Below are 16,744 nucleotides of genomic sequence, written 5' to 3'. Positions count from 1 at the left end.
TGACTTAGGGATTTAATAACATATGTTTTTCATCATTAAAACTAAGCACAAGGGTAGAACATCAATCTCCCCCTTTTTGAGGATGACAAAACTTAAAATCAATTTCACAAATCTCTCCCCCTTTTTGTCATAAATCAAAAAGGCAATACTTAAAAAAAATAATAGAAGCCTCCTTAAACCAAAAGATAATATCTCTCCCCCTTTTTTAACGTTCCCCCAACGATAGTTTGAAAAACTTCATTTTGAAATAAAAACATTTCAAACGATTTCACAAATCTTAAAATAGATAATCTCCCCCTTAAACCAAAATCTTTTCAATAGAAAGGAATTGGAGATAAACATAATCAAGTAAAGATAGTTTTCAAAACTAGAGATAGCTCCCTCTTAAGATGACATTGTTAATATCAAACATATATAATTTTTCAGCACGTGTCATATATATAAAAAAAACATTTTTCATGAGATGCCAAAAAAAATTTTCATACCATATTGCAAACTCATGATCATATCAGAGCCAATCTATATCTTTCAAAGTAATCACTCATATTTAAACAATCAAAACACTAGATCAAATGTATAGCCATTCATCATATAAGAGGCATATACATTAAATGATCAATATAGGAGTGAAATAAATCATTTCGAGCAAATAGAAAGACTCTCTTTGAAAAAGACTCCCCCTTAAACTTATACGGGAGGTTTTAAGATATAAAGACATTTTTCATATAAAAATAGAATAGTAATTTGTCTCAATTCAAATGATTTTCACAAGAGTAAAATATAACAATGATCATAAATTTGAGGAATGAACCACATGCACTCACATATATATTCAAAGAATAAGTGGTCATCCAAAAACATAAATCTAAACAAGTTATGGCAAATTTAATGCAAGACATATTAAGGATAGGCTTTAAGAACATACATTTGTCTTTTGATAATATTAGCCATACTTGTAATCACATAGGATCATTACATATAGATAATCTTCAAGAAGCAAGATGATCCTTTAGCAAATAAAGCATGATTTTATACTCAAGTATTCATTTGTCACACAAAGATAATCAAGCTATTTCATACAAGAAAAATAGCATTATAAATGATTCAAGACATGAATACTACATGCCATCAGGAATATATCATTCATCAATTTTTTGAGATCTAAGAGATTGACGGCAAAGCCCTTTGATTTAACCAATGATAGATTTGAGAGACATGAAGGATCGAAACTTCTTTAGATAAAATCACTTGAACTCAAGGATTGATGGGGATTTATCTAGAGTTTGATTTCCAATAGATTTGGACATGATACCATTTGATATTTTCTTTTTCAGCAAGATTCCTTGAATTTTTGCTAGGGCTATAGCATTTGTATTTGCACATTTGATTTGGAATATTGTGGGGATTTATGCCATAGTCTTTTTGTTCCATCCATAGGATTCGAGCAACTATAAATTCACCTTTAGTGAAAGATAATGGAATGGAAATTCACTTCCTTCTAAACAAAGACACTAGGAAATTTCTCATAACTTGACATGGATCACTAGTGTTCTTTTTAGCTATTTTGCCTCCAAAATGGGATTTCTTAGGATTGGATTAAAGTCTAGCACATAGGCAAACACTAAACATGATGTTCGTCCTAGTAGCTATCAAATGTAGTAAAAGTCCAATCATATTTCTATATAGCTCATTTTCCACCATTTGGCATTTCTCATAATTGTTTAGGCTTGATGTACAATTCTTTTGAGATGCAGCTTTTCAAAAATATTAAATTTCTTAAGAAGATATAATGTTTGCTTAGACATAAGGATCCCTTCATCTTCTTTATATTATACTTATCTCAAGTTCCCTTTGCATTAGATTGACAAATTGATTCCATAGGGATTTTGTTTGAGGTTTCAAATAAAATGTTATCTACATAGATTATTTGTAGATTCATAAGATGCCCTTGATATAAGGTTTATAATAATGTTATATCTATTTGACCTCTTTTAGATTCTTCCTCTAGAATAAACTTGCTAGGACTTTCATGTCATGACTTAGGGGCTTGTTTTCAACAATATAGTGCCTTGGAGAGTTTGAGCACATAATTCTCATATTGAGGATTCTTAAGATTGGGAATTTGTTCCACATACACTTCCTCATTTATAACCACTTAAAAATACTCTTGACATTCTCTTGATGAGCTTAAAGGATTTGTGGCATGCTAATGCCAACAACATTCTTATGGATTCTAGACTTGCTACGGGAGCCTAGGTTTCATCATGATCTTTTCCTTTTTCTTGACTATACCCTTAAGCTACTAATCTAGCTCTATTCCTCTTTTATCCATTTTGATTCTAAACAATCATTTGGTTCATATGGTTGGGTGATCTTTAGGTCTTGGAACCAATCGCATACACCACTTCTTTCAAATTTATTTAGCCCTTCTTGCATAGCCATAAACCAATTTTCATCATTCAAGGCTTTCTTAATGCTTTTTGGCTTTCTTGAGATATAAAGACATCATATTAACACTTATTTCTAATGAGAAGATCTTGTTCTAATTTTTCTAGAAACATTTTCTATGATCTCATTATCTTGCACACATTTTCTCTTAAAAATGATGATTTTCTCTTTTCATGAGCTACATTTTCTTCATTAAGCAATTAAGCTTATTATCATTTGATAGATTTGATTCTAATGATCTAATGAGAATTTTTCAAATCTTTATCCTAATTCTTTATCACCACTTTCTTTGAGTTTTGGAACTTCAACCCTCACATAATTAACTGTAACTAGAATAGATTCTTCTATTTTTAGAGTCATATTATTAAATACTCTATATGCTTTACTTTGAGTAGAATATCTTAAGAAAATTCTTTCATCAAATCTTTTCTAAAGAGTTTTTACCATTGTTAAGAATAAAACATGTACTGCAAAAAAACATGAAAATATGGAATATTTGGTTTATAACTCATAGGGGTTTTCTTTAAGATAGGCTTTATAAAAATCCCATTCAACATGTAGCATGAGGTGTTAATGGCTTAAGGTGTTAATGGCTTAGACTAAAAAGGAATTTTGTCACATAGCACAATTCTAGCCATTTTTTATAAAGATCTATCTTTCTTTTCAACTGCCTCATTTTGTTCTAGCACTAAAAAAAAATTATGACCAATATTATTTTTCTTCACAATAGTGCTTGAATTGTTCATTTCAAAATATCCCCATGTTCACTTTCTGATTTTTGAAATACACATACTTTTATCTTTTGAAAATATTTCAAATGGGTTAAATGTTTCACTCTTAGATATATAAAATATTATTAAGTGCACCTAGAGTAATCATTCATAATAACTAGCACATATTATTTTTCACCTAAGTTTAGAGTTCTCATAGGACCACAAATATCTAAATGAAGTAAACTTAGAGGCCTAAGGGTTGAACCCTCATTTTTAAGCATAAACTTATTTATTTGCCTTTCATTCATGCACCACAAATGTGGTTTCTTTCATATTTGTTCTTAGACAATCTCTCAACAAAATCACGTTGGATAGATAGTCATAACATTCATGCTCACATGACCTAGTCTTTTATGACATAGCCAAATTTTGAAGGCTTAAATGATATACTTATTTGTTAGCCTTTCATGGATGCCTCACAAATATTTTTCATATTTAAGCTTTAGGCAATTTCTCAACAAGATCATGTTTGGATAGATTATAGAAGCATATTCATATTTGCATGATTTAGTCTATTATGCCATAGGTAAATATTTGAGATATGGATTATACTGGGCATTTCTCTTATACTAGACAAGAATAAGTCTATGCACAAATTCTATCCTATTTTCTATGATCTTCATTTTATTTGTGACAAGATATTTTCACATGAATTATCATTAAAGCATACTTTATATCTTTATCACATAATTGACTTATGCTAGCTAGGTTATGCATAGGAGCATTTATCAAGAAGGTATTTCTAGCATATATCAACAAACTTCGTTCTTCCCTCACTCAATGCACATATCAAAACATAATAGAGTGCAAGCATATCATTCATTTTTATCAAAAACTAATAAGCATAGGGAGTTAAGGGATAGAAGCATACCACAAAGATTTTGATTAATAAAATCTTTCTTACACTTGGTTGGCAAAATGAGGAGTGATCTTCTTGTCCACTTCCTCATTCCTTCATGCTTGATCCATCCATAAAGATTTCTCTTTAAAGTTCATTTGGATGTCAAGCAACCTACATAAACACTATCCACAAGCTTTTGGTGCCCAAACCACCTTGGGTTCACCCATGTTAGCATAGAGCTCCTCCTTAGGAACCCAAACTTGTTTTAGCTTATGTGGATGTTTTGTTATGAAACCTTTATGTTCAAAATGATACCAATGACTAGGATGTGTAGCAAAGGGTTTTCGTTTGAAATTCATTTTCCTTTTATCCTTATGCACATTCCTCTTAAAATGATCATTTTTAGGTTTCAAAACATACTTGGATCCTTGGGGTTTAATATAGGAAGTATTAGATACTTTAGTTCCCTTAGGAATCCATTTCATTTTAGGACCACTAGATGATTTCCTCCTAAAAGGGCAACTAGATACAATGTGGCCTAACTTGTTACAATGAAAACATTTAATATCATGAGAGGTGTGTATAGATGAGCTTTTGAAATTTGCTCTTTGATTATGAAAGTTTTTAACACCTTTAACATGATCACAAGAATTTGAAATCTTCCTATTTGAAATAGGTTTCTCATTTAAAGGAACATTAGGAGATTTCAATTGATTTTCATTCAAATCATTTTTCATTGATAGTTCATTATTGGAAGCAAGCAAATATTCATTTTTAGATTTTAAAGCTTCCAATTCATTTGACAACAAGTCTAATTGATCTTGAAGAGTTTTGTTTTTCAAACATAGTTTTTCAAAGTTGGCATGTAAATCATTAAAAGCATTTAACAATTCTTCATTTGAAAAAGTATCATGATCATCATTTTTATCATTCAAATAACTAGATTCATGATCATTTTCAATATCAATAACAAGAGTAGAAGTAGAGGTTACCTCCTCTTCTTCATTTACCATGAAGCACACGTTTGAGCTTTTATCACTAGAGACGTGGGAGCTTTCTTTCTCCTCTATTTGTTGATGGTTCAAAGGATTTTCAATCTGTATACTTTCATCAACATTCTCACAACATTTGTTAGAAAGATATAATGAATCAAGAGTGTTTAGAATATCTTTAGCATTGGAGCATTTAGAAACTTTAACATAAATATCATCACTTAGGGCATGCTGTAAAATATGCATAGCTCTAATATTTAAAGAAAAATTCATTTTATCACGATCATCCCATTCCATCTTTGGTTTTAAAACAAAACCCTTTTCCACTATATACCACAGATAACAATCGATGGATGTCATGAATACACAAATTCTTTTTCTCCAAAAATCATAATAAGAGCCATCAAAATAAGGTGCCACATTAGTAGGATAACCTTCCTTAAGAGCCATGGATCTCTCCTCAGGTTGTTAAACCTTGAAACAGGGAGTGAGGCTCTGATACCAATTGTTAGAACAGGTAGGTTCTATGGCACACACCAAGAGGGGGGGTGAATTGGTATAATTAAAAACTTGGTAGAAACTTGAAAACTTTTTGATACAGGTTGAAGTTTTAATGATTTAAAACGTGAAGCATATAAAATGACAAATGTGAATTAAGTGAGGAATTAAGGAATGCTTGGAAAGATAAAGATAATTTAAAGAACACAAGCACAAGAGAAGAACACAAATGATTTATAGTGGTTCGGCTTAACCCAAGCCTAATCCACTACCTTAGCTCCTCACTAAGGATTTTTCAAACCATCCACTAAAACCCCCTACTTAAACCAAGTAGGTCCTCTAGTCCAAGACTAGGAATTACAAAACCTCCCACTCAAATGGGCCCTCTAGTTATACAAGCTAGGAAAACAAGAAATATATAGTTGGAGAGAATCTAAGAGATGAATCTCTTAGTTACAATGTCTCTCAAAAATGATACAAGGCTTAAATGAATGTAAACAAATTAAGATCACAGCCTTGAAGAGAGAAAATTGAAGCACAGTGAATGTAAATAGAAACGAGTGTAAAATGTAAGCTCAATTCAATTCATTCCCGTCCATTAGCCTTCTCTTGATCATCTATGACATGTATATATAAGTGTCCCACGAAGTTGAAGAGAAATATAGCCGTTTGGAGCCGTTGGGATTTGAAAAAATAGCCGTTGGAACTTTCTGCAAAAAGAAATAGTCGACAGAAGAAATATATAGTTGACTATTTTTACAACTAAAGCAAGAAATAGTCGACAGACAAAACGAATAGTCGACTATTTTATAACACGAAATTTCAATAGTCGACAGACACATTCCAATAGTCGACAGATGTTGAGATATGAAGAAATTTTTGAAACTTATGAACAAAAATAGTCGACAGATCAGAAGGCATAGTCGACTATTTTTACTCGATAGTCGACAGATGCTAAAATAGTCGACAGATGCTTAAATAGTCGACAGAACATTAAAAACAGTCGACTATTTTGAAGCATAGTCAACAGAATAATCCTGATAGTCGACTATTCTTTAGAAAAACTTGAATTTTAAAAACATCCTCATTCGATTCTTTAAAAACTCATTTTGATTATCTTTAAAGCAAGTTGAGATTATCAAAAGTATATTTTGAAACAAATCACTCTCAACAAGCAAGTTTTTCAAAACACTTTCAACCATACTCAATATTTCTTCTATAAGTTTTCATATCTTACTTCAAAACTTATATACTAAAAATTCATTTTCTCATTCATATAATCCACATGATAGAAATTGATTTTTATATAGACATTCATCAAAACCATTTCATTACTAAGAGATATTAGATATCAAAATACTAGGAGATAGTTTTCTAAAATGAACACTTTCTAAAATGAACACACTTTCAAAAACATGTTCTAGTTGGTCTTTTGCCTTAGAACAATTTTAGCTCTATGTTGACCAACGACTTCAAAGCTAATTTGAAAATCATTTTAGGAGATTCTTTTAAGACTAAAAACTTGACTTTGCAAATCTCTAACTAAAATAGAAAATCATAAATCTTTTTGGTTTTCATTTTAACAATGCACTTGAAATTGATTTTGTTGAAAACCACCACCTTGATTCATGACTTAGGGATTTAATAACATATGTTTTTCATCATCAAAACTAAGCACAAGGGTAGAACATTAGATTTGATCATCGTATTTGATCGTCATCAAAGTATTGCGAACGTGATGAGTCATGTTTTTCTTTTCGTCCCACACGTCCTTTGCTTATTCCATCTAAAGTAAAATTGAAGAGACGATCTAAACAATAAAAGGATGTGATGGACGCATTCTATTGTGTAACATACAACTACACTCGAGAAGAGTGTGATATATATTTGACAGAAATTCAGTCGATGCATCCTCAGACGCATTGGACATTGGTCAAAGCTAGATTGAAAAAATGGTCACATACACATTGTCCAAAAAAAAGATATTTCATAATGACTACCAATATTACTGAGTTGTTCAACAAATGCATGATGAAAGCATTGGGTTAGTGGTCAACGATAGTGGCAATGAGGCCCACGATAGTGAAGGTGGTCGAGTCTTAAAGAGAGAGATCGGGTTTTGGAGAGAGAGAGAGTGATCAGGTTTTTGGTTACTTATGAATTCCTCCTTTTTTTATGATGTGGGTATTTTGGTATTTGACTATTTTTATTTTCTTTTTAAATTTTTAAATAAGAGGATAGATTTATAAAATTAGTTTACAGTGTTAAAACTGGCACGATGGGTATAACATGCAATTAATTTGTTTGAGGAGATAAAAAAATATTTTTTTCTTTAAAATATAATAATAATAATAATAATTTTATTCTCACTAAATTGTGAATAGCATCAATTATCAAATGATACTTAAACTTTTATTTTTTACGTCTTATTAGTTAAGATATTTCTCATAATAAAGATTGTTTTTGTAATATTAATTATTATAATTACTTATTTTTTATTTTAACAATAATATCTAGCAGGCGTACAAAATTACTAATATCAATGTTAAAGTGAGTTGTTCAAACTTTTCAATTTTCTATTTTCAGCATTATTGCTAACTCAAAAATTTTAAATCTGTTCTCAAAGCATTCACTTGATGGTAGTTTTGAATGTAGATTATTTGTAATGCCATATATTTTTGCTTAAAAGTGGAAGGTATTTGTTAAACGTGAATATTCACTAAGAATAATTGGGACGAGTTATTATAAGTTATGTAATTAATTAATATTATTTATTGAATAATGATTATGATTAGATGAATTTTAACTATTTTCGAACTAAAATTTTGAGTAAGTTGAAATATTTTCTTGGCATTGAAATGATCCAGTCCAAAAGCGACATAATTATTTCACAAAGAAAATATAATATGCTTGATTGTAGGTCAGTTGATACTTCCATGAACTCGAATATCAAGTTCTTACCAGGATAATGGGAGATATTGTTTGGCCTTAATAGATATCGCAAATTTGTCGGAAAGCTAAACTACCACACTATCACTCTGGCCAAACATCTCTTTTGCTGTTAGTGTGGTTAGTTAGTTTTTGCAGTTTCCATGTGATAGTCATTAGAATGTTGCTGTTCACATTCTCAAATATATCAAATGTGCACCATGTCAGGGATTGTTATATGAAAATAAGGGTCGTACCCAAATGATTGGGTATTCTGATGTTGATTGGGCATGATCTCTCCTAGATAGACGCTATACTTTTGGGTACTATGTTCTAATTGATAGCAAGTTAGCTTGTGTTCTCTTTGTTATTTTTAAGTCATTTTTAATTTTTATTTTTTTAAAATAATGAAAATACGTTTATTTTGTCATTTTCAAAAATGCATTTTCGAAACAAGAAATTTTTTTATAAAAGAAAGTCAAAACAACAAACGTTGTTTTGATTGTTTTCAATCAAAACAATATCTGAATTCAAAACATGGAAAACACAATTTATTTTTTATGTTTTGGCTCAAAAAAAAGAAAGGAAGGAAGAAAAAAATTTATCCTTAAATTTTAAAAATAAAATTATATATTTAAAAATATAGTATATTTATATTATAATTAAAAATATAAGATAATATATAATATATTATTAAATATATTACACAGTATAAAAATATTTAATATAAATTATCACGATGTCAGTAATTTATTAATTAAATTTATTATTTTATTTTAATCATAAAATTTTATTAAAAAAAGTTAATTTTATCATTTAATAATTAAATTTATTAAATAAAATATTATAAAATATTTTTTCTCAAAATTTTAAAATAAACGCGTTTTCTAATGATGCAATATTATCATTTATAATCACATTATATAATATTAGTTCACGCTTTTAATTTTTATTTTAATGATTCTTATTTATAATCACATTATGATCGTACTTGCTTTTTTTTTCAAGTTAATTTATTTATTTTTTTAAAATTAAATAGTTTTAATTTTTTAAATAATTAAATTTATTTAATAAAATATTATTAAAAAATTATTTTCAAAATTTCAACAGAACGTGTTTTCTAATTTTCTGTTTTGAGAAATAGTTTTTCAAAATGACAAACAGAACGCATTTTTAATTTTTTGAATTCAAAACTCTAAATTAAAAATTAAAAAGTAAAAGAACGCAGTTTTAATATCTTGGAAGAGTAAGAAGCAAGATGTGCTTACTAAATCTAGTGCCAAAGCAGATTACCGTGTTATAGCCTTATCAATATGTGAACTTATATTACTAGAACAATTGCTTTAAGAATTAAAATATGGCGAGGTGAAGCAAATGAACTTAATTTGTGATAATCAAACCGTCTTGAATATAGCCTCAAATCTTGTTTTTCATGAGAGAACCAAACATGGAAATTGATTATAATTCCATCAAATAAAATATTTTATTTGGATATATTGTCACTAGTTTTGTCAATTCAGCTGATCAACTAGTAGACGTCTTTACTAAATCTCTTTAGAGTCCTCGTATTGGTTTCAGTTATAACAAGTTTGGTACATATTATCTATATGCTTTAGTTTGAGCAAGAGTATTGAAATAAATGTAATTAGCTAGTAATTAGGATTTAATTTTAAATTTAATTATTATATAATCTTACTATAAGGGTGTGTTTGATTGTAAGTATGGAACTTGCATGAAAAGAAAATAAATTCTAGGTAATTAAATTGTCTATAAATTATTTGCATAGAAATTATCAATTAAAAGTGTTTGATTGATTTAATTTTTTACCAAGAATTTATTATAATTTATTATTTTTTAATATTTAATTACAACTTAATTTTCATAAAATTATACCAAACCCCACGGTCTCCTATTTGCCTCCCTCCCCAAACCCACTTCCTCACCTCTCTGTCTTCCCCTATCTCTCTCTTTCTCCTGCCAATCCCACTTCCCATGCCTTCCCCATCCCAAACCCATTTTCTCTTTTTCCTTGCCTCCTCCATCTTTCTCTCTCTCCCCCTCCAAACCCACTGCCTTTCTCTTTGCATCCCCCCATCTTTCTCTCTCTCTTTCTCTCTCTCTCTCTCTCTCTATATATATATATATATCTCTTGCTTGCGGTAGCAGAGTAGTAGATCCGCCAGTAGCTGATTCACCTTTCCACTTGTCGTCGTTTGCCTTTGACGCATATGCCACCGTTGAAATTACCACCATAAGCGATTATGGGAGCTAATTTGTAGTGACCATCATCTGCCTCCAATGTGATGGAGTTGGTTTGCTCTTTAGTGAGTTTCTCTCTCTCTCTCTCGCTCTTTCACTCCCTCATTCCGTCACCCTTTTTACTTTCAATTCCATGGAAAGTTTTTCCAAACCCCCATCTAAGAATTTGTTTTCCAGCAAAAGTGGCAATTAGCCATCACGTGACCAAAAGATGAAAATAATTTTCTATAAAAAATTTGGGTAATCAAACACATCAAAACTTGGAATTTAGATGAAAAATGGTCATTTTCCATGGAAAATAGCCATTTTTCATGAAAAATGTGACCAATCAAACAGGGCCTAAATTTCAATAGAAAGAGACTAATATCACACAATTATCTTATCTTAAAAAGAATTTTCCCTCTATCTCTTCTTCATGAAAAATATGACCAATCAAACAGTTTCAATAGAAAGAGATTAATATCACACAATTATCTTATCTTAAAAAGAATTTTCCCTCTATCTCTTGTTTATGAAAAATGAAAAAATATGACCAATCAAACGGGATCTAAATTTCAATAGAAAAAGACTAATATCACACAATTATCTTATCTTAAAAAGAATTTTCCCTCTATCTCTTGTTCAACAATTATATAAGTAAATATCACCATATTTTGATATTATGAATAATAAAAATTTATTTATTAAATAACTTTACCGCTAATCAAAATTTATTTTATTTAAAATTTTATTAATAAATTTCAACTATCAAACATGAGTTAATAAGTAATTTTAATATTTTGACACATGGCATAACATGTGATGGGACATCCTTTTTGTGAAACACAGCACGAGACTGGACCCCACACCTTTGGTCCCACGCCATGGCCAAGTAGGGGGCCACAGTTTATAATTACTGATGCGATTGCCCCCCAATCCCTGCTCTAAGCAGTGATTTTCTTTTGGTGGATTTATGAGCCACTTCACTTCAATAATTTGTCATTTTTTTAATTAAAAAATATTATTGATATATCTTTATGTATACCTTAGACTATATAGAGGCATACTAATGATAAAAAGATCCCTCATAAGACGTATAGAGGTGCGTGAGATGCATGTAAGGCGCAGAGTATTTTGATCATAATACCCCTTTATATAGCCCAAAATATATAAAATAATTGTACATCTAGCATGATTTTTGATTCCTTTTCGTCTTCCATTTCCCTCACCTGATCTCATCGATTTGTTTTAGCTAATTTAATTTGGATTCCTTTTCAAATTTGTATTTTAAAAAATAATAGCATTTATTTTTAGAAAAATTTAAAAAAATTAAGGAAATCAAATAATACTTTCTAAACCTGAAGAGAGTCGTGGGATAATTTTCATAGGAATGGGGGCAGAAAAAAGGGGCAGGTTCATTGGCATTGCCAAGGCTGAAGGTTTGAACGCCCACCAACTGTTTTGATTTCATTGGAACCCTTTTAAAATATTCTCATAAATAATGATATATAACTATTAATATTATTTAAATAATGTATAAACATAAATAAAAAAACTATTTTTTAAATAAAAAATAAAAAAAATACTAAATAGATATCAGAGTATTCCGTGAAGAGCTGAGAATGAAAATGGCGTGAATACTAATTTTTTCTTCTTTCTTTTTTAACACTTCGTCATAATTGACAAATTCTCATTATAAATTGATGTCTGAATCTATATAAATTTATTAATATTATTTAAATGTGTATAATTATAAATAAAAACTCTTTTTAAGTAAAAAAAAGAAAAATTTATTAATATTATTTAAATGTGTATAATTATAAATAAAAACTCTTTTTAAGTAAAAAAAAGAAAAGGAAAAGAGAAAGCACTGAATACTAGAATGTTCCAAGAGGTGAGGAGCTGAGGGTGAGGATGAGGCAGGCACTGAATTCTTCCTTCTTTCCTTTCAACACTTCCGTCACTGCTGACGCGCCAGGATCGCCTATAAAAGCAACGCGGCGTCTGAATCTACACAAATTTATCTAGACCTGCTCCTGCTGCTGCTCGGGATCGCTGAGAACGACGATCATGGCTTCCGCGTAATTCCTTTCCGCCTTTTTCTATCCTTCTTTATATTATGCGTGTGTGTGGTGATCTGTGATGTGAATCTGTGACGATCTAACATTTTAGTCGCGTTGTTGGACGATGATTTGATTGTTTATTTCCGAAATTTCAGTTGCGTGAAAGAATCTCGTCCCCCGGCTTTGGATTCTACATCCGAACCTCCTCCTCTCTTTGATGGCACTACCAGGTATGCGCCACTTACACGTACATACATAGAAGAGAGCACCAAAATCAGCTCTCCATCCATCTACAGATTCCTGATAAGTGTTGCCCTCGCATGGATTGTGCTTTTAAATTTTGGTTGCGTAGAAATCAAAATGTTGTCGTGGTAATTTTGTGAGCCCATAAGCCTGTGCTTAGGCACAGTTTTGTGAATCCAATGCTCTTTTCTTTTTTCTCTGTTTTGGGGTGGGGGGAGGTGGTGCAGCTTAGCAAGGACAAAATCCACTGCTTTTAGTCAAACCGTATGGAGCCAAGAAAAAAACTCTATTAACTATGCAGCAGTTGTTATTACTGTTTTTTATTTTTATTTTTAGGATTATCTATCATTTCGCATTTTTAGCACAACTAAGAATGTGTTTATTTTTTTATTTCCTAGGTTGTATATCAGTTACGTGTGCCCCTTTGCACAACGAGTTTGGATTGCCAGGAACTATAAGGTATGTTCCTTCCTTGTGTCCACCCCACGCAGAATGATGTACCTGTGATTTGTAGTGGTAATAAGGGATGCTCCTGGATTTGTTGCTTCAAATAACTGATAAAATTTGTATGACCATGGTTGTATGTTTTGCATGATTGTTTTTTCTTTTCTTTTTTGTTAGCATTACCTTTACGTGCTTCTCCCACTTAGTGGGATTAAGGCTTTATGTGTTGTTTTATATTAATTTCGTTATCATGCAGTGTTTGTCATTATTTGTCATGTTTTGGATTATAGTAGTCATCTCGAATCAACATTAGATTAGCTTTGCCACCCCCAATTCAATCTCTTTCATCGGGTACTTTTTTCCTTAAAATAACTTACTCTTCACCATTTAATTCTTGGGTTTTGTTTTTCGTGGTCTTTCCTACATTTCTGATATTGACTTTAGGCATTAAAATATTCGTCAAAGAACCCAAGGGAACAGGTTACACTACGTATCCTAACCTTTAGGTGTCAAATTTCACACCTTAATGCCCTTTGTAGATACATATTTTTCTAACTCTATATCAGGCTTTATTCCTTATCCTGCTTCATCTCCAACTTCTTGAACATTCCTGGTCAATTAGCAGGATTCTTTTGTTTATCAAACTGTGCAGAGAATTAATATTTTTACAAGTTATGAAGTGAAAAAAAATATTATTTTACACAGTGCCGAATTTAATTTAATTTAAATTTTGAACCTTTATATGTATTGCGATTTTATTTTCCCCTGCTTGTATTTCTTATTCTCTTCAATATTTGGGATGCAGGGTTTACAAGACAAGATCAAATTGGTTCCCATTGACCTTGGAAACAGGCCTGCTTGGTACAAAGAGAAAGTTTACCCAGAAAATAAGGTTTTTCTTCCCCCAAACTGTAAAATATAGCAGAGTTTATTAAGTATTAAAATTTATCCCTAGTGCCAGAACTTCTAAAATTGAATTTAAATATGGTATTGTTAATTTCTATGATATACAGTAGCATTATAGTAGCAAAAAATGCAACGGTCTTATTCCACAACTTTTTTAGATCTTGACCTTTGGCTATGTTAAATAAAATCAGGCCAAGTCAGAAATATTTACAGGATGTCATCTACAACCAATTTGTCTGGTGTGTGATGCCTATTGTACGTTCATAAAGAAGTCAACAATGGTTATTTGGAGCTAATGCCTTCAGCACATTTACCTAATTGAGAATTATCTTCATTTATCATTCAATAATGCAGTTTTTCCTCCTCCTCCTTTTAGGTGCCATCACTGGAGCATAACAACAAAGTCGTTGGAGAGAGTCTAGATTTACTTAAATATTTAGACGAAAACTTTGAAGGGCCTGCACTTTTACCCAATGTAAGATGTGAACGTGTACTTTGTACAATCCCCCGCCCTCTTCCTTCCCTGTTGTGCCTGCTTTCCCTCCCCCTCTCCCTGATCTCAAACTTTGATGAGTAACAATGTGCCAATATTATAGGATCCTGGCAAAGGGCAGTTTGCTGAAGAATTGTTATCCTACAGTGGCAAGTTCAATGGAATTGTTTTTGCTTCTTTTAAAGGAGATCCAGTGAAAGAAGTTGGTGAGATTTTAAACTTACTGTGTTTGGGGTGGATTATCATGTGTAAACTTGTCCCTTTACTGAAACTTAACGATTTCTGTAATTTCTGGATCAGGTAGTGCTTTTGATTACCTTGAAAATGCTCTTCACAAATATGATGATGGACCTTTCTTCCTTGGCCAATTTAGTCTGGTTTGTCTCATCTATTTTCTGTTTCCTTAATGCTGCATTTTGTGGAACTTGGTGCACTTTGTGAAGTGTTAAACTGGTTTGAAAACTTTAAACCATGTGTTCACATACAAACTTTTCAATATCTGTTTTTGGTTTCCCATTCATTGTGTACAGGTGGACATTGCCTATGCCCCATTCATTGAAAGGTTTCAACTTGTCTTACAAGATGTATGGAAGTATGACATCACAGCAGGACGACCTAAGCTAGCATCATGGATTGAAGTGAGTTAATGAACTATATCCATCTTAGCAAAGATACAAAATCTTCCTACTTGAAAATAAATTGCATTGTCTTTCATCTTGAATCTCCATCAGTGTTGTGTGTAGAGATTGCTAGAACATATTTCTTTGTAGTTTACTTGTGCTAATCTTAAAGTTGCAAAAACCTGGAATGCACAAGGCTCGGCTAGGAGCATAGCAATTTGACCCAAGGACGTGGGTCCTTCCTGACTCAAACCTTAGGAGGGCAAGTATTCCAGTGATATGGGTAAGAGAGGATATGGGATTTTAGTAAAACTTTATGTGAGTTCTGGATTTAAATATCATACGTCTTTCCTTGAACTGAGCTCAAGAAGTCAAGAGAGTGGAGCTAATGGAATAAGTTTGTAGAAAAGAGGTAGAGGAAAATAAAAACAAATTGTAGGAAGCTCTTAGGTGTAACATGGATTATAAAGGGCATACAGAAGATATGGTCATAAATAAATATGATTGGCGAGGTAAAATCGATATAGCAGATCTTACAGAGTATGATTAAGGCTTGACGTGTTGTATTTTTATTAATAAAACCATAACATGTAAGATTATAATTTGTTGCAATGTTGAGTCTCTTATTAGTGTTAGGTACTAACCCTGACATGTATAGCTTGAACCTATTTACGTAAGCTTGATCGGGGGGAGTTGAGATAGGGTTGCCCAGTGCGCAACCCTTTACCATCCTAGCCTTAGTGGATTGGTTGCTTTTTGGTGCATTGTCTTGATCAATGGAATGAAATTATTGCCTTAAAATGACAAATTTCCGTCTTCTTGGGTCCTTGCACAGGAGTTGAACAAGATCGACGGTTACAAGCAGACAAAATATGATCCAGAAGTGCTTCTTAAGCTCATGAGGAGCCTATATGTGGTAATTCTTCATTTCCCCTAATGAAATTGCAGAGGCAGTTGGATTTAATTTTAACATACATAATCTATAACGCTGCAATCTATATCTTCACTTCATTTGCAGGGCCAGCAGTGAGCATCAACGCCTGTTTAGAAGTTGGAGCTTTGAGTGGAATAAAGAGTTAGCTTGGCTCCCCTTATATCACCATTGTACTTTAGGAACTAGTAGAGCCATGGGTTAAATAAGAGGGCTCGATTCCTATTGTCAATATCTCTTTGTATTAAACTCTGATATGTGTGGATTTATTTAATTTCTTGTTTTATGAAAGATTTTGGTCAGCTTGCCTGTCCAGCTTATTTTTA

The 16,744-nt window shown here is 31.5% G+C and overlaps 1 protein-coding gene across 2 annotated transcripts in view; it reads left to right on the top strand.

Annotated features, from left to right (window-relative positions):
- Positions 1-16,744, top strand: part of LOC127788435 (glutathione S-transferase L3-like) — a 26,647-nt gene extending 9,903 nt beyond the window's left edge. Inside the window, exons 1-10 of one of the 2 annotated variants that reach the window (XM_052316686.1) lie at positions 12,653-12,799; positions 12,937-13,011; positions 13,423-13,483; positions 14,274-14,360; positions 14,751-14,849; positions 14,971-15,073; positions 15,168-15,244; positions 15,398-15,505; positions 16,323-16,403; positions 16,506-16,744. In XM_052316686.1, coding sequence (XP_052172646.1) covers positions 12,789-12,799; positions 12,937-13,011; positions 13,423-13,483; positions 14,274-14,360; positions 14,751-14,849; positions 14,971-15,073; positions 15,168-15,244; positions 15,398-15,505; positions 16,323-16,403; positions 16,506-16,517 — 714 coding nt within the window. In that variant the 5' untranslated portion in view covers positions 12,653-12,788 and the 3' untranslated portion in view covers positions 16,518-16,744. Of the gene's footprint in view, positions 1-12,652; positions 12,800-12,936; positions 13,012-13,422; positions 13,484-14,273; positions 14,361-14,750; positions 14,850-14,970; positions 15,074-15,167; positions 15,245-15,397; positions 15,506-16,322; positions 16,404-16,505 lie in introns of those variants that run through there. The other variant, XM_052316687.1, reaches the window with a different exon arrangement.

The sequence above is a fragment of the Diospyros lotus genome, chromosome 13, assembly GCF_014633365.1.
Source record: "Diospyros lotus cultivar Yz01 chromosome 13, ASM1463336v1, whole genome shotgun sequence".
NCBI lineage: Eukaryota > Viridiplantae > Streptophyta > Magnoliopsida > Ericales > Ebenaceae > Diospyros > Diospyros lotus.
Note: the sequence above shows the minus strand (reverse complement) of the source record. Positions and strands in the feature narration are given on the sequence as shown.